Raw genomic sequence first — 13479 nt, 5'->3', positions numbered from 1 at the left:
AATTATCTATTTTTAATAATTAAGTCACACCATGTAACAGTGCTTACAGCTGTGAATTTTTTTTCCCTATTGGAAAAGAATATTTACGAATATTAAAATAATTACAATAAAGAAAATAAATTTAAAAAATTAGAGGAAAAAGAAAGCTAAAAAATGAAGCTATGTTTGGTTCCATTTTTTTAAAAACAGTTTTCAGAAAATTTTACTTTCTTATTTTTCGTATTTTTTGTTTTTACTAAATTTTTTTTAATATTTTATGCAAATTTTTTACTTTTTAGACGCACCTAACATAAATACACCTAAAAAGTAAAAAAAATGTAAAAAAAAATCTTTTAAAAATTCACTAAATACCAAAAATACAAAAAAATACAAGAATTACATTTTTTGTATTTTTATGTATTTCTTAATTTTTTAAAAGATTTTTTCACATTTTTTTTATTTTTTAGATACATCTAAGTAAGGTATATCTAAAAAAATAAAAAAAAATGTTTAAAATTTTAAAAATATTCACTAAAAATAAAAAAACATGAAAATTTCAAAAAACTTAATTCAGAAAACTCAAACCACACACATTGATAATATTTGTAAAATGATAGGCCACATGTAGAGAATAAGTCAAATTTTATCTATTTTATTTTACATATATAACACAACCACCATAACCCATAACACAGTCATCAAGCTCACATACAAGGAACCTACAGACACTGCAGAGTTTCTCACATATGACACACATAAAAATGTTAGCTATAAAACCTATCACAAGAATAAAATATAAAATACCACTAAGAAATTGATTATCAAATAAATTTTTGCAAAAAAATTCCAATATTATTTCCTAATTCTTTTATCAGAACACTCTACTGTGGAGGAGATCGCCTTTGTCATCCCCATCACCAGCTTTACCACCCATGGCTTCAACTCTCACATTCCTCGCAGACCCATCTCTTCCCTTGTACCGCGAAGCCACCAAAACATACACCAAGAAATTAACCGCGTTAATCCCTGTCAAAATCCAGTAAAAGTAATCGAGCTTGCTTGTATTAAGACTGTTCGTCAGCCACCCATTTTCCACCCCACCCGTCGCACTCTCAACGATCTTCACCAGCGCCGTACTTAGCCAGCTTCCGATCCCAATCTCGCTCAAAAACATCGCGCTGCTAATGCTTCGTGTCCCATCGGTGGCTTCATCGTAAAAAAACTCCAATTGTCCGACATAAGTGAAAACCTCGGCGCTTCCGATGAGGAAGAATTGAGGAAGTAACCAGAACACAGTCATGGGCTTAGGGTGGTGGCGCCGCCTCTTTTCGACGAGAGCGGCCGAGGTGAGAGCGAAGATGGAGATGAATAGGCCGACGCCCATGCGCTGGAGGGAGGTGAGGCCGCGGGGGTGGCCGGTTTTGCGGCGGAGGATGGGGACGACGAAGGTTTCGTAGATGGGTACGAGGATGAGGGCGTTGACGGCACTGAAGAAGGGGACTGAGCCGGCTGGGATGAGGAAGTTTGAGCCGAGCTTGCGGTCCATGATGGTCGCTTGGGTGACAAAGAAGGTGGAGAGTTGGGCGAATGAGATGGAGAGAGCTATGGTTGAAGCCCATATTGGGAGGACTCTGATGAAGCATTTGAATTCTTCCACTTGTGTCACTGTGCATAGTCTCCAACGGCTCTTTGTGTTTGCTTCTTCTGGGTCTACTATAATTGCTGCTTTGTCCAAGAATCTGGAAAATAGAAGAACAAACTTGGGACTATGAGTGAGTGTTTGGGAAGTGGATTAAAAACTAATTTTTTAGATTTTTTTTTTTTAATTTATAAAAATGTGTAAAAAAGTAAAGAAATAAAAAAATCAAAAAGTCAAAAAAAAAGGGCTTTTAGCCGAGTTGCCCAAACAAGCCAATGTGATGCAGGTCCAAGTTGCTCATGATATGCCTAGTATTGGGCTCCCCTACCCAATGAGAATTATTTGGTGGTCATGGGACATGACCATGAGTTGCTTAGGGGTGTGATTGGTGGAGAAGATGAAACTTATAAATTTCTGTTGAAACATGAGAAATCAACAAGGGACATAGTGATTTACTATATGATTAGTCAGGGTATAGTCCTGAACCACCAAATAATTTTTCTAACCTAATATCAATAGAATGTGATGACGGCATATTAAATTGTATTTGATTTGAATGAGTTGCCCACTAACCATTGTGTAATTAAAAAAAACTGACATTAAAATTAAAAAACAGTAACTCTGCCAATGTTGGAATGAAAATTGGCAAATATAAGAATAAGTTGTAAATGGTGTACCTGTATTGGACAGTATGAGAAAGCTTTCTGGCACCATGAATAGCGGACTCTCTAGTTTTAACCTCATAAAGCTCAACCTTACCTCCCACTTCAACCCCTCTCATGTGGTTCCTCACAGAAGCCACCACAACCTGAAGAAACCTGGTGAAAGGACTCCCCATTGGTTTCTGATACCGATAGAATCGAAATCCACAAGCCAAGATGAGAATAGAGCAGAACATGGCGACAGTGGGGACAGCAAAGCCCCAAATCCAGCCCTTCTGTTGCTGTAAATAGACGAGGAGGGTGATCCCCAAAAGAACACCCATATTGATGGCGAAGAAGAACCAGTTGAAGAATGCGTACTTCTTGTGGGCTTCTTTATCGTCGGACTCGTCGAATTGGTCAGCTCCGAAGGAGGAGACGCAGGGTTTGATACCTCCTGTTCCGAGTGCTATGAGGGCTAATGCACAAAATAGGAAGCCGTTTTGGGGACCTGACGCCGGTTTGGGTACGCATGGCTTTGTGGCGCACGATGGTGGTCGGAGGTTGTCTAGGGAAGCTGACAGTGTCAACAACACCATTCCCTGAACATAATCAAAGAAAATTTTTATTTTTTATACAACAAAGTTATACCCAAAAAAATAATAATAATAATAATAATTGGGTTGTTAATAGCTTACCACTGCGTAGATGCAAGAGAAAATGATGATGGTTTTGAAGCGACCCAAATATGCATCGGCAAGAAATGCTCCGAGGATTGCAAGAACAAAGGCAGCTCCAATCCAATCAGTGACATGTGTCACTGCATCTGGGATTGATTCATTCATCTCCAACGCCAGGTATCTCACCATGTTCACCGCAATCGCAAAGAATGCTAACCTCTCTGCCACCTCATTCACTACAACAACAACAACAGTGTTGTACCCAAATTAGCTTAATTATTTAAATTATTTAGCTTAATTTCAATGTTTGAGAAAAGACCTATGATGAATGGTGAGGCCTTCCATCCTCCGGTGGTTTGCTTATCAGCCATTCTCCCACGAAAATCAACCGAACCATTGCTGACCAGCGATGTCAAGGAGCTTACCTCCTACAAAACCAGTTTGCATCGAAAGCACGTTAGCATTTAGTTGACACAAAAAAAAAAAAAAAAAAAAAAAAAAAAAAAAAAAAAAAAAAAAACATGTAATTAAAAAGGTATTACCTTAATGTTTTGCTTATCGACTCCCAGAAAGCCGTTCATGCCTTGGGGCTCCATGTATGAGAACGACTTATCATGAAGAGGCATCTCATCCAGCTCGCCGGCTAGTTCGACTCTATCCATTGATGAAGGATTCAGAACAATTCTGTGAGTTTTGGGGAAATGCAGAAGTACCTATGTCTCTATAGGAGCTCTTTGATTCTAAGTTGAGTAGAAGGATTTTCAAGTGGGGTGTCCTATAAATAAGGTATGGGTTTTTTGCTTTCTCAATCTAATAAGGAGTTTAAAATATGATTTGAATTGGTGTTGAATGTTTCTTGAGTGCTCATCCGGACGTGTATTAAGTTATTGTCTAGCAGCCGGCAAACAATATTAATTTTGTTTTCAAGATTAATTATACATTTTGTTGCATTTTTAATTTTTAATATTTCAATTTTGTTAATTTGGAGTTAAAATAATCTCAACATACCCGCCATTTGAAATAAAAATATAAAATTGCAAGAAAGTTTATAGTCTGGATATCATTTTTTAAATTGTAGTTTTTAAAATATATGTTAAATTGCAACAAGAATATCTTGACTTACATTAATCAATTTGAACAACATGAGGATTGAGGACCATTTAAACTAAAAATTAGTAGTTTGAAGATCAAATTGACAGAATAAAAAAAATGAAAACCAATGTGCAACAGAACACATATCTCTTAGTGCAATTAGTCATGATTTTTTATTATACTCAAACTTAGGGTGCAGGGGTTGAACAAAATGTTGGACAATAAGGTTGAAATGCAGTTACAACTGTTAACACCATAAATCTGTAATTTTTATTATTATTTATTATTTATATAATTGCAGGACACGTGGCATCCTTTTATTCATTTGGAAGTTAAAAGAAGTTATAGAGATAATGGAGAATATGAAGGACAAAGTGGATGAGTGGGAGGACAAAGTGGATGAGTGGAAGGACACATGGCAAGACAAGAATGAAGATGGAAGAAATGGGTAGTTACTAAGTAGTTATTGCTGTATTTTTTCTTCTATAAATAGCCATTAATGGCTACATTGTAAAGATCCAGAACTTAAATCAAAGACAATTGATTTCAATATTTCTTGTTATTTTCCTTATCTTAGGAGTAGTTTAACATAGATTTATATTTCGAAGCATTTATTTTCAGCATTTCCATTTCGAAGCATTTTATGCACTTTCTTTTCGAAGCATAGGAGTAGAGGAAAGTAATTATTATTTTGATTGTTCACTCAATCATCTTTCTCCGTCCCTTTTTCTTCTTTTACTTTTTCTTTTCGCTACACTTGGCAAATTTGAAGTCCTCTTCGTTGAGGCAAAAGAACCGTCAACACAATCGCTTGATAATTGGCTTGAATTTAATCTGTAAGGATTTTTCAATCCTTGCTGGCACGCTCGCATTTATGATATTTTCCTTCGTAGGAAAAATAAGCCAACATTTTTTGGCACGCCCAGTGGGACAGCCAAGTGTAAGAAATGACAAACGATTTGGATTTCGCCTTTCGAACTTGTCAATATGAAATATATTGGCGTAAAAGAGAAATTTTGGATCTTCAAGAAGAGATCCATTTTCTTGATGAAATAAACTTTCATCCCTTACAATATTATTTGGTGGAAGAAAAAAGACACCATTTAATTGGAAAAATTCATCAACTTGATATGGAAATTCGCCAATGGAATGATGAGTTATCAACTCTCACTACCAAGTCTTTAACTGAGGCTTTAATGGCCGGAATTGGTGAATTTTTTCAGAATTTTTTCGTGGTTAAAAATAGCAAAAGCAAAGAGTTGATTTCATCAATGGCTCGGGGGGTTCAAGAGTCCATTTTAAAAGAGCCAAATTATGAAATTAACACAACGAAAGAGCATGTTCTTTACCCAAATTTGGCTAAGAATGATGTTCCATGTATGACTCGGGGGGTCCAAAAACCAAATGTTAGAGAGTCAGGTCATGAAAATAACATATCTATGGGTGATTTTCATAAGCCATTAATGGCTAACATAGAAAAACAACCCACTTTGCCAAATAATTATGAAAACCTATTCGGCAAAAGTCATGTTTTTAAAACAAACATGGTCAAGAATAATGAACAAGCCACTGTTCATGAATTCAAAATTTTTGACACTTTTCAAAATGTCAAAAAGTATAAATTTTCATGGTCACACTATACCATGACTTTTTGTGTTCAAAATCCTTTTTGGATTTGTGGTTCACATCAAAATATAATTATGATGATGTGGCTAATAAAATTAACAAATTGTTCTTATGAGTTCGAAGCACTAAGAACAAGGGATGACCATTTAAAATGCATGAACTTGGCTAGAAAAAGCCTGTGCATTTAAATAAATGACTGAGAATGGCTTATCTTTTCAAATTGATGGCCAATTGTTTGTATGTACACAATCAAAGCATCGAAGATACATTCGAAGCATCAAGAGTTGTTTCGAAGGTTGATTACTTCACATTCGAAGCTGTATAAAGCTTTGAAGATACATTCGAAATATCAAGAGTTGTTTCGAAGGTTGATTACTTCACCTTCGAAACTGTATAAAACTTTGAAAACTTTCGAAATGTGTACATCTCTTCAAATATATGTAAAATGACAATTAATTAGTTGTCGAATAATGCCTGTTTTTGGCATCATAAGTTGGCTCGAAGAACAACAGTTTTGGTGTCTTCGAAGAATTAATAATTGGTTCGAAGCACAAAATTAATATTTTCATTAATTATGTGTGAACCAGAACATATAAGTTTTGAATAACCACAATGTTGGCCAAAAACAGCTTCGAAAGCCGTTTTGCCATAAGTTGCTTCGAAAGCCGTTTTGCCAGAATTTTGTAAGCTTCGAAGCACTCTATCTTGCATCAACAACAGCTTCGAAGAAATAATAATGGTGGTTGTGAACCTTCGAAACTTTGTCGAGTATTTTTGAGGATGTAATTCGTCTTTTGTCGGTTCCATCGACCTTCGAAGAATGATTTTGGTCCTTTATATTACTTTCGAAGCTTGTTACTAGTAATAATTCAAGTCATTTAGTCATAATTTCATACTCATTCGAAGCGCTTTATTGGTGTTGTTACATCATTCGAAGCACTTTGCTGCTTAGGTTAGTCATGTGCTTGGTTCGGCCCTTCAAAAATTCAAATAAACATCATTTTTAAGGGCCGCGGGGGGTAATGTTAACACCATAAATCTGCAATTTTTATTATTATTTATTATTTATATAATTGCAGGACACGTGGCATCCTCTTATTCATTTGGAAGTTAAAAGAAGTTATAGAGATAATGGAGAATATGAAGGACAAAGTGGATGAGTGGGAGGACAAAGTGGATGAGTGGAAGGACACATGGCAAGACAAGAATGAAGATGGAAGAAATTGGTAGTTACTAAGTAGTTATTGCTGTATTTTTTCTTCTATAAATAGCCATTAATGGCTACATTGTAAAGATCTAGAACTTAAATCAAAGACAATTGATTTCAATATTTCTTGTTATTTTCCTTATCTTAGGAGTAGTTTAACATAGATTTATATTTCGAAGCATTTATTTTCAGCATTTCCATTTCGAAGCATTTTATGCACTTTCTTTTCGAAGCATAGGAGTAGAGGAAAGTAATTATTACTTTGATTATTCACTCAATCATCTTTCTCCGTCCCTTTTTCTTCTTTTACTTTTTCTTTTCGCTACACTTGGCAAATTTGAAGTCCTCTTCGTTGAGGCAAAAGAACCGTCAACACAATCGCTTGATAATTGGCTTGAATTTAATCTGTAAGGATTTTTCAATCCTTACTGGCACGCTCGCATTTATAATATTTTCCTTCGTAAGAAAAATAAGCCAACAACAGCCGATGAAGAAACCTTTCAGGCCAACCAAAAAGTGTGGATGAAAATTATATTTTTTAAAGCACCATTTGTTTGTGTTAGGAACTTTTCAAAGTGCCGCCCAAACACTAGGGGACAAACTGGCATGCATATAAGTTTGATAATTATAATCATTGAATTATCCTCTGTTCACAAATTTTTTAATTTTTCTCCCAAAATTTTTGTAGTCATTAAATCATATTTTGAAATTCTTACACATTCGAATTCTCATATAATTTGACAATTGCGAGTGTTTTGAGTTAAAATAGCATAAAATTTTTTGAGACAGAAGATCTCGTGCCATTATTATAAGTTTAGGTAACATAGGCGAAGTTATTGAGTAATCTTTGGTCATGTTTGATTCAAAAGACTAATAGTGAAGTATTAATAATCCTATTAAATTAGTGTAGGATTCACTATCCAATTGGATTAATATCCATTGGATTAATAATCCCACCCCTACCCCATTACTAATAATCCTACAAATTTGTTGGATTAATTATCCATTGGATTAATAATCCTAAACCAAAATGTTAAAACAAACATGAGATAATTGGGCCTACGGATTAATAATCCTAATCCCATGCTCTAATCCACCCAATCAAACATGCCCTTTGAGTATTAGTTCACATTACACTTGTTCTACTCTTTTGAAAGACACACGAAAGCAATAAGTCCTATTATTTTAATCAATAAAATTCAAATTGGAGGTTCATTTGTATTTGTCCCTCGAGCAGGCCATGTAATCATCTTGTCTATTCATTAATTTTGTGCTTGAATTTTTTATTTTTGGAGAAAAAAATAAAAGAGAAGGGGTTTGTGGGAAAAAAAATAGTTTTTATTTCATTTAAAAATATATAAAAATTACATTAAAATTTTAATTATTTTAACGTTATAATCACTTAATCACAACTTTTTAGGCTATAATTAGCATGTTTTTTGGGGTGAATAATGATTAGCATGTTATCTATTATAAATTACGCAATTGATTAATTTTCAACTCAACAATTGTCTGGTCACCCAATTGCTTGAGCATTCACTGATACAAGTTTTAACTGAATGTCCTGCCCCCAACTGGTAAATCCTAAAATTCAACTGCAACTGTTTGATTTTATTGATTTTACCTAAACATAACACTATAAAATTAGTATAATTTTTTTTTATATTATCATTTTAAAAAATAATTCATTCTCCTTTTTTTTTTTATAAATCCGGATTCATTCTCCTAGTTGAGACCCTCTAATTTCACTTCCATTAACATGTTTATCACATGAAAATACACCCATACTCCTCTCTCTTTCTCTTTCTCTCTCTCTCACTCATTTTATTTTTTCATTCGTATCATTGAAGATAAAATTAAAAATTCAAACAAAAAAATATAGTTGGACTGTATTTTTTTTTTATATATATATAGAAGAAAATCTTTTTTTAGATAGGTATATAGAAGAAAATCTAGCCAAATAGTATTCAAATAAAATTATACGTACTATATATTAATTAATATATTAGGTGTAGCACCACTGATAATATTCTCCTTTCGAAATGAATATTCGATCAGCGTTTACGGACAGCCACATGAACCACACTACACCGCCATGCAAATTGACTCTATTTGACTAGTAGTTAGCTGTCGATATATGCAACAACACTAGAAGATTAGTGTACCTTACCTATTTTTTTTCATTCCCACAACAACTCTTCGCTTCACACTCAAATTCATTTTATTGTCTTGTATAGGTTTGTGTTTGCTTCCTTCATTGATACACACACTCATTACATATACACAACAACAATCGTTTTCTACTTCTTCTTCTTCTTCGTGATTATTCCTAATATAATTATTATTTACGAAGTTTCAAGAACAGGGTTCGGAAATTATTGTGAAAGGGTTCGCGTTTGGAGGTTGAATTTGATCTCTGGATTGGGGAAAACAAAAAACAAAATGGTACCCAAGTGGGTTTGTGCTGGGTTTGTTTATCTCCTTCTTGGTTTGATTTTGAATGTTGCAGAGTTCTGTAATGGTGGAATGACCAGTGGTTATCAAAGACCTAATAACCTCAGTTTTGATATGCCATTAGACAGCGATGTGTTTAGAGTACCTCCTGGTTATAATGCTCCCCAACAGGTTTGCAATCATGCCCCTTGTTCTTCTTAATTCATGAATCTCTGTTTTCTCTTACATGCCCTGTTTGGTTGCCAAGAAAATTTGGGGTTTGTAATAGAATGTAAATTCTCAATCTCGTTCCTTATGTTAAGTTGGTTTTCAAATTGAATACCTTAGTATGTGTGTGTGTGTGTGTGTGTGTGTGTGTGTGTGTGTTATGACTTATAGCTTTTAAGTGTTAGTGAGCTTACTTATTTCATTTTCTTGATGTTGTTTTGTTGCCCCATTTCAAAATTTGCAATTTTACACTTGTAGACATTTTTATGACATTCTCTGATTTGACAACGTTGTATTTAAGGTTCATATAACACAAGGAGATTATGAGGGGAGGGGTGTGATTATCTCTTGGATCACTCCCGATGAACCGGGTTCAAACACTGTTGTCTACTGGGCAGAGAACACCGAGCTCAAGAACTGTGCTGATGGCATTGTCGTTACGTACAAGTACTTCGATTACACTTCTGGTTTCATTCATCACTGCACCATCAAGGATTTGGAGGTGTGTGCTCCTCACCAAGGGTATAGATACATCTGCAATTTGAATTTTGGGGTCAAATTAAATTTACAATACTTTGCACTTAAATTCTTTCTTAACATTGCAGTTTGATACAAAATATTACTATGAGGTTGGGATTGGGAACACCACTCGACAGTTTTGGTTTATAACTCCCCCGAAAGTTGGCCCGGATGTGCCTTATACTTTTGGTCTCATAGGTATTAATTTGTTGAACATCAGTTTATTGTGCACATCTAATTCATTACTTTTGTTCAAGAGCTTGGTCATCATGTGGATTTTCACTATTGCCAATAGAACATACGGACATGTGACATGACATGACATATAGGAGACACATAAAAAATATATAATTTTATATGTCATGTCGAAGCATAAGAAAGTATTATATATAATGTATATGAATATTTAATTCAAAGATATTAACAAAATGTAATTTAGTACTAATTTCTTAAGCTTAAAAGAGGATAATAGGTATAAATTTATATGATTTTTTTTTTTTTTATCATTCAATTTCAAGTTATTTTATTTAAACTTGTATTGTTTTCACATATGCTTAAGTAATACATGTGTTCCCCATGTATCTTAGGCATATTTAAATAATAGTAGGACAGGTGTCGAAAAGTATATGATGAGTTTTGTGTCGTATCTGTGTCCAACACAACAAGCCATCTTCATAAAAGATTCCATGTTTTTTAGCAACCGAACATAAACGAGGAGTTGATTAAACTATGTCAATTATTTTAGATGAAGTCGGTTGTAAACTTAAAGGATCTTAGTAAACCAATCTATACCTAGTGTAATTCGTTTATTAAAGTTCCACCAGAGGCTCATACACCACATAAATCTTTATCTCATAAATGCATATTTTATGCATGAGGCAAAAAAACTGCAATGAAATAAAGAGAAACCACTAAATACTTCTGTTTGAACTCGCTTTATTGAGCATTTGTGCAGGGGATCTCGGTCAAACTTATGATTCAAATACGACGCTAACTCACTATGAGTTGAACCCAGCGAAAGGACAAGCATTACTGTTCGTTGGGGACCTCTCTTATGCAGATGATTACCCGTTCCACGACAACAACAGATGGGATACATGGGGGAGATTTATTGAGAGAAATGCTGCTCATCAACCTTGGATCTGGACTGCAGGGAATCATGAAATTGATTTTGCTCCTGCAATCGTAATGTTCCTCTTTTCATTTCTATTTTGTTGAAACAAACATAGAAAATAATCATATTTTGATCTGTTGTTGTTAATACTCAACTCTAACCATGATCACGATGGTGATTGTGTTGCAGGGCGAATCAATACCCTTTAAACCTTATACACATCGTTTTTTCGTGCCATATGAAGCTTCTGAAAGTACGTCTCCTCTTTGGTACTCCATTAAGAGAGCTTCAGCATACATCATTGTCATGTCTTCTTACTCGGCTTTTGGTAAGAATTTATATCATGCACTTCCACCATATCAGTGTGATTTCAGTTGCAGGCTTGACATCAAACTGTATTCCAATAACTTACAAGTTTTGTATTGCAGGGAAATACACTCCCCAGTACAAATGGTTCACAAACAAGGTAACAGAAGTGAACAGGACTGAAACTCCATGGCTCATTGTTCTAATGCATCCCCCAATGTATAATAGTTATGTTTCTCATTATATGGAAGGGGAAACCATGAGAGTGATGTACGAGCCGTGGTTTGTGGAGTACAAAGTAGATGTTGTCTTTGCCGGTCACGTGCATGCCTATGAACGATCAGTAACTGCCCATCCTTCTCTAAATTAAAGTCGGAAACTTAATTGCACGAACCAGCATAGTAATACCAACAAATATTTGCATTACAGGAACGCGTATCAAATGTTGCCTACAACATCATAAACGGATTGTGCACTTCCGTAAACAACCATTCTGCCCCCGTTTACATAACCATTGGAGATGGAGGCAATCAAGAGGGATTGTCAACTGCGTATGTTTTGTTGTCAGATTTCTCATCAATGATTGAATATTTTGATATATGCTGAAATGTACTACTATTTATGCATAAGTACGATAAATTTGAACTTGTAACTTTTGTGCAGAATGACACAGCCACAGCCACACTACTCAGCCTACCGTGAAGCCAGCTTTGGACATGGCATTTTTGACATTAAGAACAGGACTCATGCCTACTTCAGTTGGCATCGGAATCAAGATGGATATGCCATTGAAGCTGACTCACAATGGTTTCACAACAGATACTGGAAATCATCGGAAGAGTCCTCTGTAGCTTCATCAAGATAAGGGTTTCATTTCGTTTCCTTTGTCCTCTTGAATGGAACCAATTATCAACCCATTATCCGCACTAAAGGATTTATATATCCTTCAATCGTATTGTACTATGGTTCATTGCTTACTTGCTCATTCTAGTAAATTGTGAACATAATTCAATTGAGATTTTGCTTCTCCATAATCGTTGTGTGGAACTGTTAAATTGAGATTTTGATGGTGGAAAAAATAGTTTTTTGTTGACTTTAATTAAATATTAAAGTGGGTCCCAATCATCTATTGTGTTGGGTCTAAGTGGGTCTAGATACTTTACAATGAGATCTTTACACCACAAATAGTATAGCCAAAACCATTGAAAATTGAATGAGAAATTGCCCCATGAAGTTAGCTTCATGAAAGAATTAATGGGATTTGTAACTCCTGCCTTTATTGCAGAGTTTAATAGTGCATTAATGGGGTTTGTAACTCTTGCCTTCATTGCAGAAATTAATGATGCATTAGTGACCAGCCATAAAGGCTGGAGGCTTCTCCTCTCTCCCCTATACATGTATAAATTGAGACCCTCCTGTCAAGTCTCCAACACACAGAAATTGTTTCTTCCATTCTTTAGTCAGTTTGCCAGAAAGTTCCTACTGTGAGAGAGTGCTGCCACTATTTTTGTTCACTAAGCTAGACAGAGAGTGCTTCTGCCGCATCTGATTTTTGACCGTCGTATCCTGGGAGACAGACGTCGGGATTCCTCAAGCACTCGACTCGTGAGGCGGCGAAATCTGTTTTAAGGAAACTGCAACCGTGCAGGCTTCGGTTTGGTTTCTTTATCATTTTATTGTTTTGTGTATTTCTGTTGAAATTTAGTTGTAATTATCAGTATATGTTTTTGGTATATAATTTTGATTTCTTCATAAATCTATTTAATTAATTTCACAATTTCAACAATAAGCTTAAAACAGATTTTTATATATATTTTTTTCTATGAAATTGATCGAATAGATTTATATAGACACTTGTATGATGTTACTAGGAACTGTTGCGGAATTGCTCCCTATTTCAATGATTGTAAATTATGCAATGTGATTCTCTAATTGCTTAAGTTTAATTAGAATGCTCTATCATAATTTGTATACTTAATTGTATTAATCTGATCTTATTTTATGCGTATGGTTCA

General features: G+C 34.8%; 2 protein-coding genes across 3 annotated transcripts; one reads left to right on the top strand and one right to left on the bottom strand.

Moving 5' to 3' along the window:
- Window positions 1-611: 611 nt before the first annotated feature.
- Window positions 612-7709, bottom strand: LOC114280878 (protein NRT1/ PTR FAMILY 8.2). Its single transcript, XM_028223290.2, has 5 exons — window positions 3482-7709; window positions 3259-3367; window positions 2958-3175; window positions 2296-2861; window positions 612-1718 (listed from the first exon to the last, which is right to left on the bottom strand). The coding sequence occupies exons 1-5, from the start codon at window positions 3599-3601 to the stop codon at window positions 851-853; spliced, it is 1881 nt and encodes a 626-aa protein (XP_028079091.2). The 5' UTR covers window positions 3602-7709; the 3' UTR covers window positions 612-850.
- A 1189-nt stretch (window positions 7710-8898) lies between these two features.
- LOC114280910 (purple acid phosphatase) lies at window positions 8899-13220 on the top strand. 2 transcript variants are annotated; one of them, XR_014365247.1, is made up of 9 exons: window positions 8899-9489; window positions 9827-10027; window positions 10131-10242; window positions 11000-11229; window positions 11348-11486; window positions 11587-11624; window positions 11716-11807; window positions 11894-12015; window positions 12128-13220. XR_014365247.1 is itself a non-coding variant. In XM_028223316.2 (8 exons), the coding sequence occupies exons 1-8, from the start codon at window positions 9307-9309 to the stop codon at window positions 12327-12329; spliced, it is 1410 nt and encodes a 469-aa protein (XP_028079117.2). In that variant the 5' UTR covers window positions 8899-9306; the 3' UTR covers window positions 12330-13220. The 2 variants fall into 2 exon arrangements, 1 of the variants encoding a protein (XP_028079117.2); XM_028223316.2 differs by having other exon boundaries at window positions 11587-11807.
- The last annotated feature ends 259 nt before the right edge of the window (window positions 13221-13479 follow it).

Source organism: Camellia sinensis, chromosome 3, assembly GCF_055761805.1.
Source record: "Camellia sinensis isolate YWXY chromosome 3, ASM5576180v1, whole genome shotgun sequence".
Classification (NCBI taxonomy): domain Eukaryota; kingdom Viridiplantae; phylum Streptophyta; class Magnoliopsida; order Ericales; family Theaceae; genus Camellia; species Camellia sinensis.
Note: the sequence above shows the minus strand (reverse complement) of the source record. Positions and strands in the feature narration are given on the sequence as shown.

Coding starts and splice junctions, on each gene's coding strand:
- LOC114280878 (XM_028223290.2), bottom strand. CDS start 3,601: ATGGATAGAGTCGAACTAGCCGGCGAGCTGGATGAGATGCCTCTTCAT. Junction 3,368..3,481: donor TCGATAAGCAAAACATTAAG/GTAATACCTTTT, acceptor CTGGTTTTGTAG/GAGGTAAGCTCCTTGACATC. Junction 2,862..2,957: donor TCTCTTGCATCTACGCAGTG/GTAAGCTATTAA, acceptor GATTATGTTCAG/GGAATGGTGTTGTTGACACT.
- LOC114280910 (XM_028223316.2), top strand. CDS start 9,307: ATGGTACCCAAGTGGGTTTGTGCTGGGTTTGTTTATCTCCTTCTTGGT. Junction 10,028..10,130: donor GCACCATCAAGGATTTGGAG/GTGTGTGCTCCT, acceptor TTAACATTGCAG/TTTGATACAAAATATTACTA. Junction 10,243..10,999: donor TTATACTTTTGGTCTCATAG/GTATTAATTTGT, acceptor GCATTTGTGCAG/GGGATCTCGGTCAAACTTAT.